The sequence below is a fragment of the Macrobrachium nipponense genome, chromosome 3, assembly GCF_015104395.2.
Source record: "Macrobrachium nipponense isolate FS-2020 chromosome 3, ASM1510439v2, whole genome shotgun sequence".
Taxonomy (NCBI): domain Eukaryota; kingdom Metazoa; phylum Arthropoda; class Malacostraca; order Decapoda; family Palaemonidae; genus Macrobrachium; species Macrobrachium nipponense.
The window spans coordinates 78,032,615-78,047,025 of NC_087202.1; the positions used below are offsets into that span (position 1 = coordinate 78,032,615).

The following is a 14,411-nucleotide window of genomic DNA, read 5'->3' on the forward strand; positions in this document are numbered from 1 at the left end:
ATTTTGTCAATCAATGTCACGTCTGGTCTATTTGCATGTATCACCCTATCTGTTCTGATACCATAGTCCCAGAGGATCTTTGCCTGATCGTTTTCTATCACTCCTTCAGGTTGGTGCTCGTACCACTTATTACTGCAAGGTAGCTGATGTTTCTTGCACAGGCTCCAGTGGAGGGCTTTTGCCACTGAATCATGCCTCTTTTTGTGCTGGTTCTGTGCAAGTGCCAGACATTCACTTGCTATGTGGTTTATGGTTTCATTTTTCATATTGCACTTCCTACATATGGGAGAGATGTTATTTCCGTCTATCGTTCTTTGAACATATCTGGTTCTTAGGGCCTGATCTTGTGCCGCTGTTATCATTCCTTCAGTTTCCTTCTTTAGCTCTCCCCTCTGTAGCCATTGCCACGTGTCATCGCTGGCCAGTTCTTTAGTCTGTCTCATGTATTGTCCGTGCATTGGTTTGTTGTACCAGTCCTCTGTTCTGTTTGTCATTCTCCTGTCTGTATATTTCTGGGTCTTCGTCTACTTTTATTAGTCCTTCTTCCCATGCACTCTTTAGCCACTCGTCTTCACTGGTTTTCAGATATTACCCCAGTCCTCTATACTTAGTAGTCCTCTCCCTCCTTCCTTTCCTGTTATGTATAGTCTGTCCGTATTTGCTCTTGGGTGTAGTGCTTTGTGTATTGTCATGTTTCCTGGTTTTCTGATCTATGCTGCGGAGTTCTGCCTTCGTCCATTCCACTATTCCTGCGCTGTATCTGATTACTGGCACTGCCTATGTGTTTATGGCTTTTATCATATTTCCGCCATTGAGTTTTGACTTGAGTATCGACTTGAGTCTCTGCATATATTCTTTCCTGATCATGTCCTACATCTCTTGGTGTTTTATATCCCCTCCTTCCATTATTCCCAGGTATTTGTATCCAGTCTCATCTATGTGTTTGATGCTGCTCCCATCTGGTAGCATTATCCCTTCAGTTCTTGTTACTTTGCCCTTTTGTATGTTGACTAAGGCGCATTTTTCTATTCCAAACTCCATCCTGATGTCCCCAGATACAATCCTTACAGTCTGGATTAGGGTATCTATTTCCTTGATGCTCTTACCATACAGCTTGATGTCGTCCATGAACATCAGATGGTTAATTTTGTTGCCTCTTTTCTTGAGTTGGTACCCGGCATCCATCTTCTGTAGTAGTAGTAGTAGTAGTAGTAGTAGTAGTAGTAGTAGTAGTAGTAGTAGTAGTAGTAGTAGTAGTAGTAGTAGTAGAATATATTAAGCAGTTTACTCAAGACCACTAAAAAACCATTTCTAGGACTTTTCTGAGGGCTTTCTTCTTCTTCTGAGAGATGAGTATTGGAGCAATGTAAAATTTTTTAAGAAGTTAGGTAGTTAGGAAGAGGTACAAGGGGAATTTGTGAAAAGTAAAGGACAGAAAGAAATTTAATTGGGTGTGGTGGGGTAAGGTGGGGTGGGGAAAAGCTGCAAAGACTTTCAAGAGTTGTTCACCATGCAATGTCCACTGTACTATGCAGCAGTCCCTTTCAGAGTAAAGTGTGAGGATACACCACTCAAAAGTATGAATGACTGCCAAATAAATTAGCACCTATGCTTAGCAGACCTTAACAACAAAATTCTTTACTATCAGCTACTTGTTATAATGATGCTTACCCTCAGTATATGGAGTCTCCAGAGTTTCACTTACCAATTACATTCATGATCTATGTGCCTCTGGTGAGGGATGAGCGAAAGATTCCTAAAATGTAACTACCTACAATACTTCAATTCTCAGTAGGACAGTTCCACTTTTAATGGCACAATAAACAAATTTTCAAGGTATCACATAAGTTAGTAAACTGTGTAATCAGATACAATCAGATACATACGCTGTTAAACCCACGAGAATCTGAGGACCTATGAATCTTTTTAATCATTTTTGCACTGCACACCAACACTATGAGAATTCCTTTTTAATAATTATTCAAATGGAAACTTACCCTTCTAGAAAAAAAATCAAAACAGATTTCTCAACTGCCACAAATAACAGCACACAACATTATAAACTGTGCAAGACAAAACTGAGGAAGGAGGAAGTTTAGAACACCAAGAGCCAAAATACAGGTGATGAACTGCAATAGCAGAACCACTTTGAAGAAGTCAAAGACATGAAACATACATATTAGACACTGTTGGTGGTATGGTGTACATATGTAATTTGCATGGCACATAAAAAATAATGCTACAGATTCTTTACAGTATCTCTTCATCCCACGCTGTACTGATTTTAACCTTTTACTTTTCATCTCCCTTCAGTCTCTTCCTGCTTAACTGTCAAATATCTTCACCTTTACCTTTCTCTCATTTTCACTTAAGAAAACATAGTATTTTGGGCAACCTCCACGAGGGTCTAAAACTGTGATTCAACAGTCTCATGAAAATAATCTATAATAACAAAAATTAAAAAATGGCTTTACTATACAGGACAGAATGAAATCTAAAAGCATCACTTCCTCTGATTGATTGATGCTAGATTATCATTTGAAATCAGTGAAACCAGACCAGTGAGTTACAAACGTAAACTATTATAGAGCTGGCCTGAAGGATTTGTTCATAAATGGAACTAGATAAAGTTGGAGAAGTTGGACAACTACCTTCAAAGAACACAATGAAAAAAATTCAAAGAAAATAAACAACAGCTGGGGCATAAGAGGCACTCCACAGAACTTTTAGTTTTGCCTACAGTCAGTAAGTAAACAAACAACAAATTTTTCATGAAAATTTACATTGTTTGAGATGACTCCTACACACTGTCAACGATAGCTAATTCCCACATTGAACGTAGTCAGTGGGTTAGCTCAGCTAGAAAACATCACCTCACCCAAGCAAACTTAGTTTCTATAATGATATCCAAAACACCTCTACCTGATCTGGGGTCCTTCCTGGACTATACTGCCACCAGAAGGTGGATCTGTCACATAAGGAGGAATGTTAATGGATACTTGTGTCTGGGTCTGACTAGCCCAAAAGTTGACAGTCCAAAGCTAAAAGGAATAGCAACTGATATAAAGGTACATTCCTATACATCTTCATGCCATGGGGTTTTAACAATAAAAAAAGAATAGAAAACATTGCACTTTAATTCTATTCATGAAGACTACCTGATGCAACTAGTGGACTGAGGTCTTTGCGTACATCTCCTCAGTCAAACTGTATGTTTTTATGTAAAACACTGGTTTATATTTGAGAATTAATTAATCCAGTTAAAAAATTTACATACGGAAGTAATCAAAACATCAAACCCAAAAACAATTGCACACAGTTTTCTCTTTCCACCATTATATTTGTGAGGCAATTCTTTTCTGGAAAAAAAGGTAAATAAACCACCACTCCTACAGACAAGAAGTACCTAATTTAACATGCTACAACAGTAATCACAACAAGGATAGAAACAATGTACTGTGAGGTGCAATGTCTTACATTTGTATAAGAGTTGATCCCAGGATGTTTTGCCATGCGCGAGTCAGTTACAGTGGTGTTGGCACGCATCAAACCTTTACCCTGTGGAGAGGCAGTACACTCCAATGTATGAAATGTTGGTATGGGTATGAAATTAGGAGTGTAACTTCCAATAAGTTCTGTTGAATACTACATGCACTGCATTGTATTTATAGTGTTGGATTTGAAGGAAATGCACAGAGTCGAGCAATGGTTAATACAAACTACGCTAAAGCTAAAGTTGACTAACTACTCATTTATATATTTCACTTGGAAAAAAATGAGTACAACCTTATTTTTTCAGGCAAACCCCTTGGAGAAGGACATTTTTGTTGAATTCACAGCACTGTACAGTAAATTGATAAAAACCTGTGCAGTACAGTGCAGTACTGTTTCAAAATAATTCCTTCATAATTACTACAAATTTTCAGGATACTATAATCCTCACTAATATGAAATTTATTAAAAGAAAACTCTTTTATTTGAAATAATGATTAACTTTTGTAAAGGGCTGACCTCAAATAAAAACAAGAGGTCAAAACTGCTATAATCTTTCATATACAGTATCACATTCAGCAGAAACTCTTCAAACTTAGAGATTCAAGAATAAATACATACTAGTAAAAGAGAATAGATACGTATACGTAAAATCAGAAAGCGATTACATGATCTGTGAAAATGCCAGAGATGTGAGCATTATGTTCTGAAAAACACAAGACATCAAAATAGCAAACACAATATAATTCGTCTGGCTAAATAAAAACAGCTCGAGTGTAACCTAAGCTATTACAAGTCCAGAGACAATAACTCTACCTAAACACCAAAATAGGAGATATAGACAATTCAAGAGCATTGTTCAAGTCTATTACAGATGCATACTGAAAAATACCAATTTGTCGAAAATTGTATTTTTCCTAACTATACAAACCTGAGGTCCTTTACAATAGGAAGGTACTTAGCGGCAGCTGAACCAGTCGTAAGCTTTTCAAACAAGGGGTTCGGTAGTTAACTACTTGTCCGGCAGTTAGCGGTACGCTCGACTGCGAGGCGAGAGCACTTTGCTTGGGCCCAGGAAACGCAGAGTGAGGGGTGGCATGAGGTGGGACTAAATGTAAAGGACCTCAGGTTTGTATAGTTAGGAAAAATACAATTTCTGACAAATTGTTATTTGTTCCGATACGGTATACAAACCCTCGGTCCTTTACAATAGGAAGACTCACTTATTGGTGGGTGGAATCTGAGTCCTATGAACAGACTGGTGTTCGTCCTACCTTGGACTCCCTCCCTGGTCGTAAGAGCAGAGGGAGGGATCCTAGCCTCTGCCCAGCTGATCGGGGTGTGCACCGCAGGATCAGAGGTCAGACTTCTGGACCAAATTATAAGAGGGAGGCAAGTGTACCTCTTATAATTAGCAAAAGCAAGAACTAGTTCCTACTTCAAGAGCCAAAGTAAAGTTATGGGTTTGTCTCTTGTTGGCTTCCACTTCCCCCCTTGTTGGGGAGTGGTGGATAAAAAAAAAAAAACACTTCTATCCCTTTCAGTATGGGGCTTGTGTAGCTTACCTGCATCGGCCTCCTGTTAAGCATAGTGACGACCGTGGCCCTCTGCCCACAGGTAGAGGGAAGAATGAAGGATGAAGAGAAGCCAGTCACACTCTCTTTCACTCGGTCCATGCATACAGTCACACAAGGATGCGATGCTGTTCTATCCACTCGAGTGCTGGGTAGACTACACAACTTGTTGAGCAGCCACCACGGGTCTCAAGGAAAAGGTGTCCAAGGACCTGTGGGTAATATCCCGAAGGTAAAAAGAAGTGAAGCTGGTCTGGTTGGCCAAAACCCCTGCCTTCAGTACCTGTGCCACGGAGAAGTTCTTGCGGAACGCAAGGGTTGGACCAATACCTCTGACTTCGTGGGCTCTCGGACGAAGGGTACGGGTGTCGTCACTGTCAGCTGTCTAGTAAGCCCTCCTGATCACCTCACGCAGCCAGAAAGAAAGTGTTCTTGGAAACCTCTTTCTTGGTAACCCCGGTGCTAATGAAGAGGCGTCGACACTCAGGCCCTGAGGTGCCGAGTTCTCTTCAGATAGTGCCGTAGCACCCTCACGGGACAAAGCAGCATCTCTTCCGCATCATTACCAGTGAAATCCTTCAGGGAGGGGATCGTGAAGGACTCGAACCGGTCGTCAGGGACCGAAGGATTCTGAGTCTTCGCTACGAAGTTCAGGACGAAATCAAGCGTCACAGATCCCATCCCCTGGAATGCTTAACGTTGAAGGAAAGACTATGAAGTTCGCCTATTCTCTTCGCCGATGCCAGGGCCAGCAAGAAGAGGGTCTTGAGGGTCAGATCCCTGTCTGACGACTCTCAGAGTGGCTTGAAGGGTCTGCGAGTCAAACTCCTAAGGACAAGAGTCACATCCCCCCCTGGGGGCCTGAGTTCCCTGGGTGGGCAAGACCTCTCGAAGCTCTTCATCAGGAGGGAGGTCTCAAAAGAAGAGGAGATATCCACACCTCACAGTTTAAGGACTAAGGCCAGGGCGGCTCTGTAGCCTTTAATTGCGGAGACGGAGAGGAGCTTCTCTCGGCGAAGAAAGACGAGGAAATCCGCTACCTGCTGAAGAGAGGCTCTGAGAGGAGAGAGACCCTGTCCAAGACACCAACCACAGAAGACGGACCACTTCCCCTGGTAGACAGCCGCAGAGGACTGTCTAAGGTATCCGGCCATCTCTGTCGCTGCACTGCGAGAAAAGCCTCTCGCTCACAACAGATGGTGGATAGAAGCCAGCCGTGAAGACACATGGACTCAACGGATCGGTGGTATCGTTCCACATGTGGCTGGCACAGAAGGTTGTGCCATGGGGGAATCTCTCTCGACTCTCCGGCAAGCAGAGCCAGCAGGTCTGGATACCAAACAGCTTGAGGTCGTTTGGGGGCCACCAGGATCATCCGAAGGTTCGCAGTGATCAGCGCCCTGATGATAACTTTGCGAATCAGACAGAACGGGGGAAAGGCGTAGACGAAGACGTTGTCCAACGGATGGACGGGTATCTGGAAATACGCGTCCTTCAAATCTACAGAAAGCATGAAGTCGTTCTTTTTTTTTCCCCTGAATGGAAAATCGAGGAGCAACCGGGGGGGGACCGCTGCCTGTATTTTTTCCATTGTGAACCGAGTCTGGCGAACGAATCGGTTCAAGGGAGAGAGATCTATCACTGGGCACCAGCCCCCCATAGACTTCTCCACAAGGAAGAGGCGGCTGTAGAAGCCCGGCGACTGATCCTGAACGATCTCCACAGCTCGTTTGCTCAGCATGGCTTCTACTTCCTGCCGAAGCATCACGTCCTTGGTCAAGCCAGGAACGTAGGTTTGGAGATGGACCGACGGAAGTCCCAACCGTTCCACCGGAGCGGTACGAGCCCTTAGAAGTCTCAACACGAGACTTCTTGGGGGGGAGGAGGCAGCCTTCTTCTTCTTCGGCTTGGGGGCCTTAGAAGTTGAAGGGGAAGCGGCGGCAGGCGACGACGACGAAGAAGACGACAAAGACAAAGACAACACCTTCCTTCTCTTCCTCTTCGTCAGCTTCCTCAGCACCACCGTCAGGTCTTCCATCCAGGACGGAGCCGGGGCAGTTGCCGAAGCTACAGGGCCCGACTGCACCTGTCCGGAAGGACCTGGGGTGGGAGCAGCAACACCACAAGCAGGAATGACGGCGGCAGGAACTGGTACCAAGGCTGGAGCGGCAATGAAATCAGAAACAGGAGGCAGGGCAGGAACCGGCAGCATCCTCTGCACAGGAGGTAGGTCTAGCGGTGAGCTGTTGGGGTCACCATGGCTACGTGCTGCGTATACACCAGGTGAGGCGGAGCAGCATAGCCCGGCGTGGATAATGTCGTGGTAGTCGTGGTGGTAGGCCCGTGCGTAACCGTCGTAGCCCCTCTTGCCAGATGACTAAGCAGCCCCTGGACCGTCGGTGTCCCTTGCAGCCCCAGCGAGTACCAGGCCCTACCGAGATCGTCGCCCGAGGTCAGCAAGTCTGAGGGAGGAAAAGTCGGGCAGATCAGTGGGGGGTCCCCCCTCGCCCGGGAGGGGGATAGTTCCCAGCCCGAGCGAACGAAGGACCCCGAGTACAACTGGATGTCAGGGTATCTCGGCCCCTCCTCTTCGCTCGAATGATCGAGGGAGGAAAGGGAGCGAGAAACCTCCCCCAAAGGGAAAGGAGCCATACGAAGGAGCTGAGCCGGAGGGAGAAAGGAGGAAGACAAATCAGTGACCAAGGGCGTAGCCGGGGAGTCCTCTGACGACTCCTTAGCCGGCTTCCACGGCTTCTTCTCCCCCCCGTAACGCTCCCACTGCGCCTCCGACCAAAAGATACACGTATCACAAGTCTCGGCGCGAGAGCATTCATGCCCTCGACACTGAACACAAAAATCATGAGGATCTACCTCCACAGAAGAGCGGAAAGCCCCTCACTTACGGCCCCCAATACCCGGGCATAGTCTACGGTTGATGGGGGGGGGGGGGGGGGGGGGGGGGGGGGGGGGGGGGGTTCTCCGGCTCTTGTTGTGTAATTTCCATGATAAAAATGAAAACCAAAACAGACACCCACTTACTTTTGTACTTGCAACACACACAAGTAAAAGAAAAAGTGAGAAAGTCTTCACGCAGTGAAGAAAACAAAGCATACGACAAAGCGGACAGAGACAAAGAGCAGCACGTCCATCCACGAGCGCGGCCGAAAGCAAAGTGACTCCTCGCCTCGCAGTCGAGCGTACCGCTAACTGCCGAACCCTTTGTTCGAAAAGTTAATGACCAGTTCAGCTGCCGCTAAGTACCTTCCTATTGTAAACGACCGAGGGTTTGTATACCGTATTGGAACAAAGATAATTATGTATTATATATATAAGCTAGAGGAACCAGGAGGTTAAACCAAAAAACAGTAAACTGTCAAGTACTGAGCAAGCTTCATAATTTGGACATTGCATACAGATAATGACATGGGGGTAAAGATATTAAAGCGAATAGCTAATTAACATCAGTGTGTTTTAAGCATCAAATAATTACCAGGCTGAGCAAAAGAAAGACAGAATGATTATGACTTACCTTACAAAATTAAAGTACAAAAAGTTTCACAGATGCAATAAAGTGAGGATTTTTTATACAGGCTTAAAAGGAAGTATTAATGGGGATATGTATAGCAACTTTTCTTCAGTGCTTTTTACATGTCAGACTACTTTTTTAAAATACACCATTAGAACATAAAAGGCTTGATACTATTGTATTTGAATACAATGACCCAAATCAAGAACAATAGAGCAATTCAAGCTCCTTCACCATATTTTTTTTAGCTGTCATTTTGGTATTTGAAACTTGATGCTGTACAGAAATTACAATTGTTCATTATGAAGTGCACATTTCAAGTAATTACGTCATAAAACCTTTTGTACAAATAAGAACATAAATACATAGAAAAATCAGCTTACTACCCATCAAACCTAAAAAAAAGTTTTCTTTCACCAAGGGGCTTTACTATCAAAATATAATAAACAAGGTTGTACTCATGGAAATACCACTATCAACGTTGTAGCACAAATTTCAGGACAAATTTCCTCCAACCAATACTAACCCTTCTCTACATAATAAAATAATATTTTGTTCAAAGCACAAAGTAGTCAAATTTAGACCATGACCCTTCATCAGCATTCTTGTAGTGCCATGCTTATATTCCAAGAAAAATTAGTTTCCCACATCCTACATATAAAAGTTGCTTCAATATTTCAATCAGTTTTCTACTGCATTCATAAAAACATCAGTCATTCTAACTTACTGGTGACGCTAAAGTTGTATAAGACCTTGTGAAAATCTGCCGTGAAGCCCCACTGTTTGAGCGTCCATCAACAGTCTTGCGAACTGATGGTGGACTGGAGGTAGATTTATTATCACCAACCCTCCTTAACGTTAACCTTCCACCAGATCCCTGTAGGATACAATTATATAAAGGTAATGTAATGCCATGTATTTTTAAGTGATCTCTGTCAAACTTCTCAGTTCCAGAAGTGCTTTATTCCTCTCACTGTTGGACTGTGGAACAGCATCCCAGAGGATGCAATGCAACTAGAACTTCAAAATTTCAAGTGAAGATGCAATACATTACTACCCTAATGCCTTCTAATACATTTTTATATATTTATTCATTCATTAATTTATTTTTTCTTTTTAATAAGTGAGACCTCTTCATTCTGCATATACCTTGACCTTCTCTTACTTACTAATGAGCACCATATTCTTTGGAAGCTTGAACTTCAAGTCAACGGCCCCTGTGGGCTTGTTCCATATGAACAAGGTTCATCTTCTGAATAATAACAATTATGAAAAGAATAAATGTAAAAATTCTGAAACACCACTCTAAAATTCAGTATAACAAATAAGTTAAGTATATCTTAGTTTTACCAGACCACTGAGCTGATTAACAGTTCTCCTAGGGCTGGCCCGAAGGATTAGATGTTGCTACGTGGCAACGGGACCTACAGCTTATTGTGGGATCCGAACCTTGCTATATCGAGAAATTAATTTCTATCACCAGAAATAAATTCCTCTGATTCCGCGTTGGCCGAGCAGGGATTCGGACTTTAGACCACCGAATTGGCAGCCGAGCATAAAAACCACTCGTCCAGTGAGGAACTAGCATAACAAATAAATGACAGGATTTGAGTAATAATGAAATCAATAACAACATTGATTAAACCCACAGTATAAGAAAAACATATATAGTAATGTAATACTGTTTGAGAACTGGACATGCATACTCTGTACACTGTTAGTAAATGACCACTCTTCATGAACCAGTTCCCCCTTTACAAAATACAACATTAAAAGATGTTTTTTTAAGAATGCCCAAATCTAAGCCAACAGCAAATAACATGTATTAAACAGATTACCAATTTTCAAAGATAACAGAGAATATATAAAGTAATTCCCATCTTTCTAGTTTTTGAGAGCAAACCCTTTGGGCCAATCTTATGAAAGTTAAGATACTCAGCTTTGTGGTCTGGTTAAACTATATCTTATTATTAACTTCCTAAGAATCCTCATACCCTTTAATGCCTGCTTGAACAAGGATCTAACACTTACAACATGTAAAGAAGCTTTATACGAAGTATAGTATACAGCCTAAACTTGTGTGCTAAAAAAGAAATTTAAAATAGTTTGCAAATTTTCTGATGATGAAAGAGATATAAATCATGAAGTATCTGGTCAATATTAAAAGGAAACGTTTAGCATAACATAATTCTTTTAATACAAAATAAGTCTTAACAGATTCATTAAAGCAGGAACAAATTACTCAACTTTAGATACAGCAAGAAAGAAAGGTAAAAACCACATAAACTGTCAACAATGTAGAAACATTATTGAGAAAAAACTTTACCAACAACTTATTTTGTATGATTTTACAATGTAAGCTTTCAATTATTTTTGTTTATTTACATAGTTTCAACCCTCTAGCCTTATTTTTTAATTTTTGGATAGTTTAGTTTATGTTGTTTACATTGTGAATAAAATAGGCTCTACCTCTCAGTCACTTTCATATAAAGATGTTGAAAATATGAAAGATCCAACAAAAAAATAAATCACCTTACACTAAGACGACTATAACAAAAAATGCAGAGCAAACTACAGCATTCTTGCTTATGAACAGGCTTGGTTCTACAAAATTATTCTTAAACCCTAACTGTGATAATCTAAAAGTAATTATAGTGTGCACCAATATGTGCACCAATATACAATAGCTTATCTATGAAAACTACCTATAACTAAACTAGTAAAATCGATAAGCCAAAGTACGTTCCTAACTTACACAAGGAGTTTGTTCCTCTGAAAATTTAAAAGTTCAAAGTTCAGAAGTAAACAAGCTGTACAGAATGTGCAGTTTGGGGGACTACTCAGTGAAATAGATAAATAAACACAAGGTAGGACAAACCTGCTGCTTAGTAACAATTCCTTTGGATTCTGTTACTCTAGGTGATGGCTGTCGGTTGTTAGGATTCACAGGCCGTGGATGTTTCTGTGGCGTTCTATTCTGATTGTAGGCTTGACGAACTTGAGATGCCTGAATTAGAAAATATGTTAAAGAACTACATATCTTCATCTATCAAAGAGAAAATATAGCAATTCTACATAGTATACTAATTATTATTCTGCAAAATATGATGGGGATCACAAAGGATGTCATCAAAATTGAATATATTACGTATATACATATTACATGGAGCATGGATAAAGAACAGGAATCCTTATGGTTACCAGTTAAATTCTAAATATTTTAAACTCATATTCATATTTCTATAAATTAAAACTCATTATTAATCAATATGACTCTCAGTTAAGTTACAGTGTTATTTTTACTTAACTAAATGGTTACAGTGCAGTAAGTTTTTCTTCATACAATCTTTAAAGCTACTAATACCTGTAAATAGTATTAATAGGATGACTGACTTCTAAATATAGCACTGTTCAAAAAGGTCACTTGTAGGTACCTGGCTTCTAAATTTTATGAAAAGTAACTAAACCAATGCGTCCTTTCTTTTATAGCAAATATTTCAAAATAAAAGTGGCTTCCCTCAGTTAGGCTGGTTCATGAAAATCTTTACATACAGTTTAACTCTGAAAAGAATTAGGTATAGTGTGATGCACACAAGTCCTTCATGTCAGAACAATAGGAATTGCTTGGATACTGGTGAGCAAAATTATATATCACTGCCACGTGTTTATCTGATTAATAGGAAGTCAGTCTCACTTCCAATAACCTCAGCTCTATGAAACCAAGCCCACAATTATTCCCAGTCAATGAATCATTACAGTTTGTAAGTAATGTAATTCTACCTATTTATCAGACCTACAAACCAACAACCTAGCACCAGTGATGACTGACACTGCGCCTGCACCAGAAACACTCCTGAAAATTATTTGTTGCAGCTGTTCTGGTGTTTGTAACACACACTGTTGTACTTGTCAAAAGCATGGGCTATACTGTTCTCATGCATGTGGTCAATGCCAAAATGGCCATTGTTACAACATGCAACATGATTCAGTATCAGATGAGGAGGGGGAAAAGTGAAATATGGAGATATGAAGCTTTGGTCACCATATTTGTATGACGCCATTTTGACCCATTTCCGGTACCCCAATTTTGGTAAACTTTTGTTGCATTAATGTCCACACATAAAAGAATAAATCAACACCATAAAAGAATTTCTTGCAATTTTTTTAGGGTTGTTGCCTACTTTGACTAAACTAACAGCTGCAGAGAATCTTAGGTAATGTCTACAGTGCACCATGTTAGGTGAATGAATGGAATAAAAAAAACACCTCAAAGAAAACTACATCATCCTTAACACAGACACGAATACTGCACCATGCGTAATAAAGCAAACTGTCACATGTATTGGGGGACTAGGACTTCGTCACCCCTGGGTAAAAAGTGTCTTGTTAGCAACTGTAAAAAACCTTACTTCTAGTATTGGATAAGTCAGATTTAACTTCTGCTACTGACAAATAGATATTCACAATACTGAACTAACCAGTAAAAATTCCAACCAAACATAAAGAAAGGATGAAAACACAAATACCACATATGAAAACTGGGTTTATACACAATGTCAGATGTACAGGTATAATAACTGGAATTACTTCTCCTTAAGGACTATTAATTTGAATGAGGACACAGGTTATTCATTGGTCTCCAAACCTAGGTTACCGTGGACACTAAGAAATCCTCCTGTAAAATCGTTAGATAATATTTATTTTCTTGTACTGCTCTCTTTTTGTTTAACATTTGCCAAATTAACCTCTAACATTGCAAACAACAAAAAACTTTCTGTAAATAACCAGTTAACAGCAACAAAAAACCTACCTTTCTGAATAACTTACTTTGTTCATGTTAACAGTTGGAACAGGTTTTGTTGAAGAACTTCTTCCCTGAACAACTTCAGCACAAGACCTTTTGGCATCAGTGTTTTCAGCCTTCACCTCTGTGTTTTTTATATCTTGTCCTTTCTGAGAGGCCTCTGGAACTTTACAACTGCTGGTGCAGTCTTTTGGCTTAGAAGATATGGCCTGGGCATTAGTTCGGGATTTTGATTCTTTCGATTTTGGACTATCAAGAGATTTCATACTCATTTCCTTTTCTTTTTCATTTGCAATTTCATCTTTTTTATCTTCATCACTTATTTTAGAATCATCACTAACGCTGATATCTTTGTTTTCATGAAATGGTAAATCCCCTTTTACTTCAGGAGTCCCTGTCTTCACCCCAGATTCATTGGAAGTAGCTGCTGAATTTTTGCTGCACTCTTTTTCCGCTACTGACACCGTCACCTCTTCTTCAATCGTATTAGTTTCCTTCTCACACTCCTTTTCCTGGATGCTTTCTAGGTGTTCATGTGATAATTCCTGAGCAGGTACAACTTCTACAACTTGACAATTACTCTCACAAACATTTGTAGGAGCTACAACAGTACTCTTTATTTCCTGTACCTCTTCTCTTGTGACATCAGACTTGCTCTCTGTGTCTGATATTGATAAATTCTCTTCCTGTTGTTCTTCTATGCTTGCCTGATGAACAACAATAATAGGTTTTGGAGGAGTCACAACTTTTACATCAATTGGCCCATCATTCCCAGAGGTCACTATAGGTAATTTTTCTGTGACTTTCTTTTCCACATTAGCATTGTTATTTGTATATCCCATCTTATCTGGTTTCGTTTCATATGTCAATGCTCTTCTCACTTCATTCAGTGTGGCCATCTTTTTATCTTGATTCATAGCCTGGAAATAAGCAGTAAAAGAATTAATATAAAAAATTTTCTTCCTTTCCATAAATCAAGAATTAAAGATTAAATATCACATTAGTTCACAAAAAT

The 14,411-nt window shown here is 40.5% G+C and overlaps 1 protein-coding gene across 1 annotated transcript in view; it reads right to left on the bottom strand.

Moving 5' to 3' along the window:
- LOC135221835 (S phase cyclin A-associated protein in the endoplasmic reticulum-like) overlaps positions 1-14,411 on the bottom strand; it is a 233,562-nt gene that overhangs the window by 177,341 nt on the left and 41,810 nt on the right. Inside the window, exons 7-10 of the mRNA XM_064259737.1 lie at positions 13,420-14,316; positions 11,471-11,599; positions 9,320-9,469; positions 3,478-3,558 (exon numbers count right to left, since the gene is read on the bottom strand). Of these exons, the coding sequence (XP_064115807.1) occupies positions 3,478-3,558; positions 9,320-9,469; positions 11,471-11,599; positions 13,420-14,316 (1,257 nt within the window). The remainder of the gene's footprint in view (positions 1-3,477; positions 3,559-9,319; positions 9,470-11,470; positions 11,600-13,419; positions 14,317-14,411) is intronic.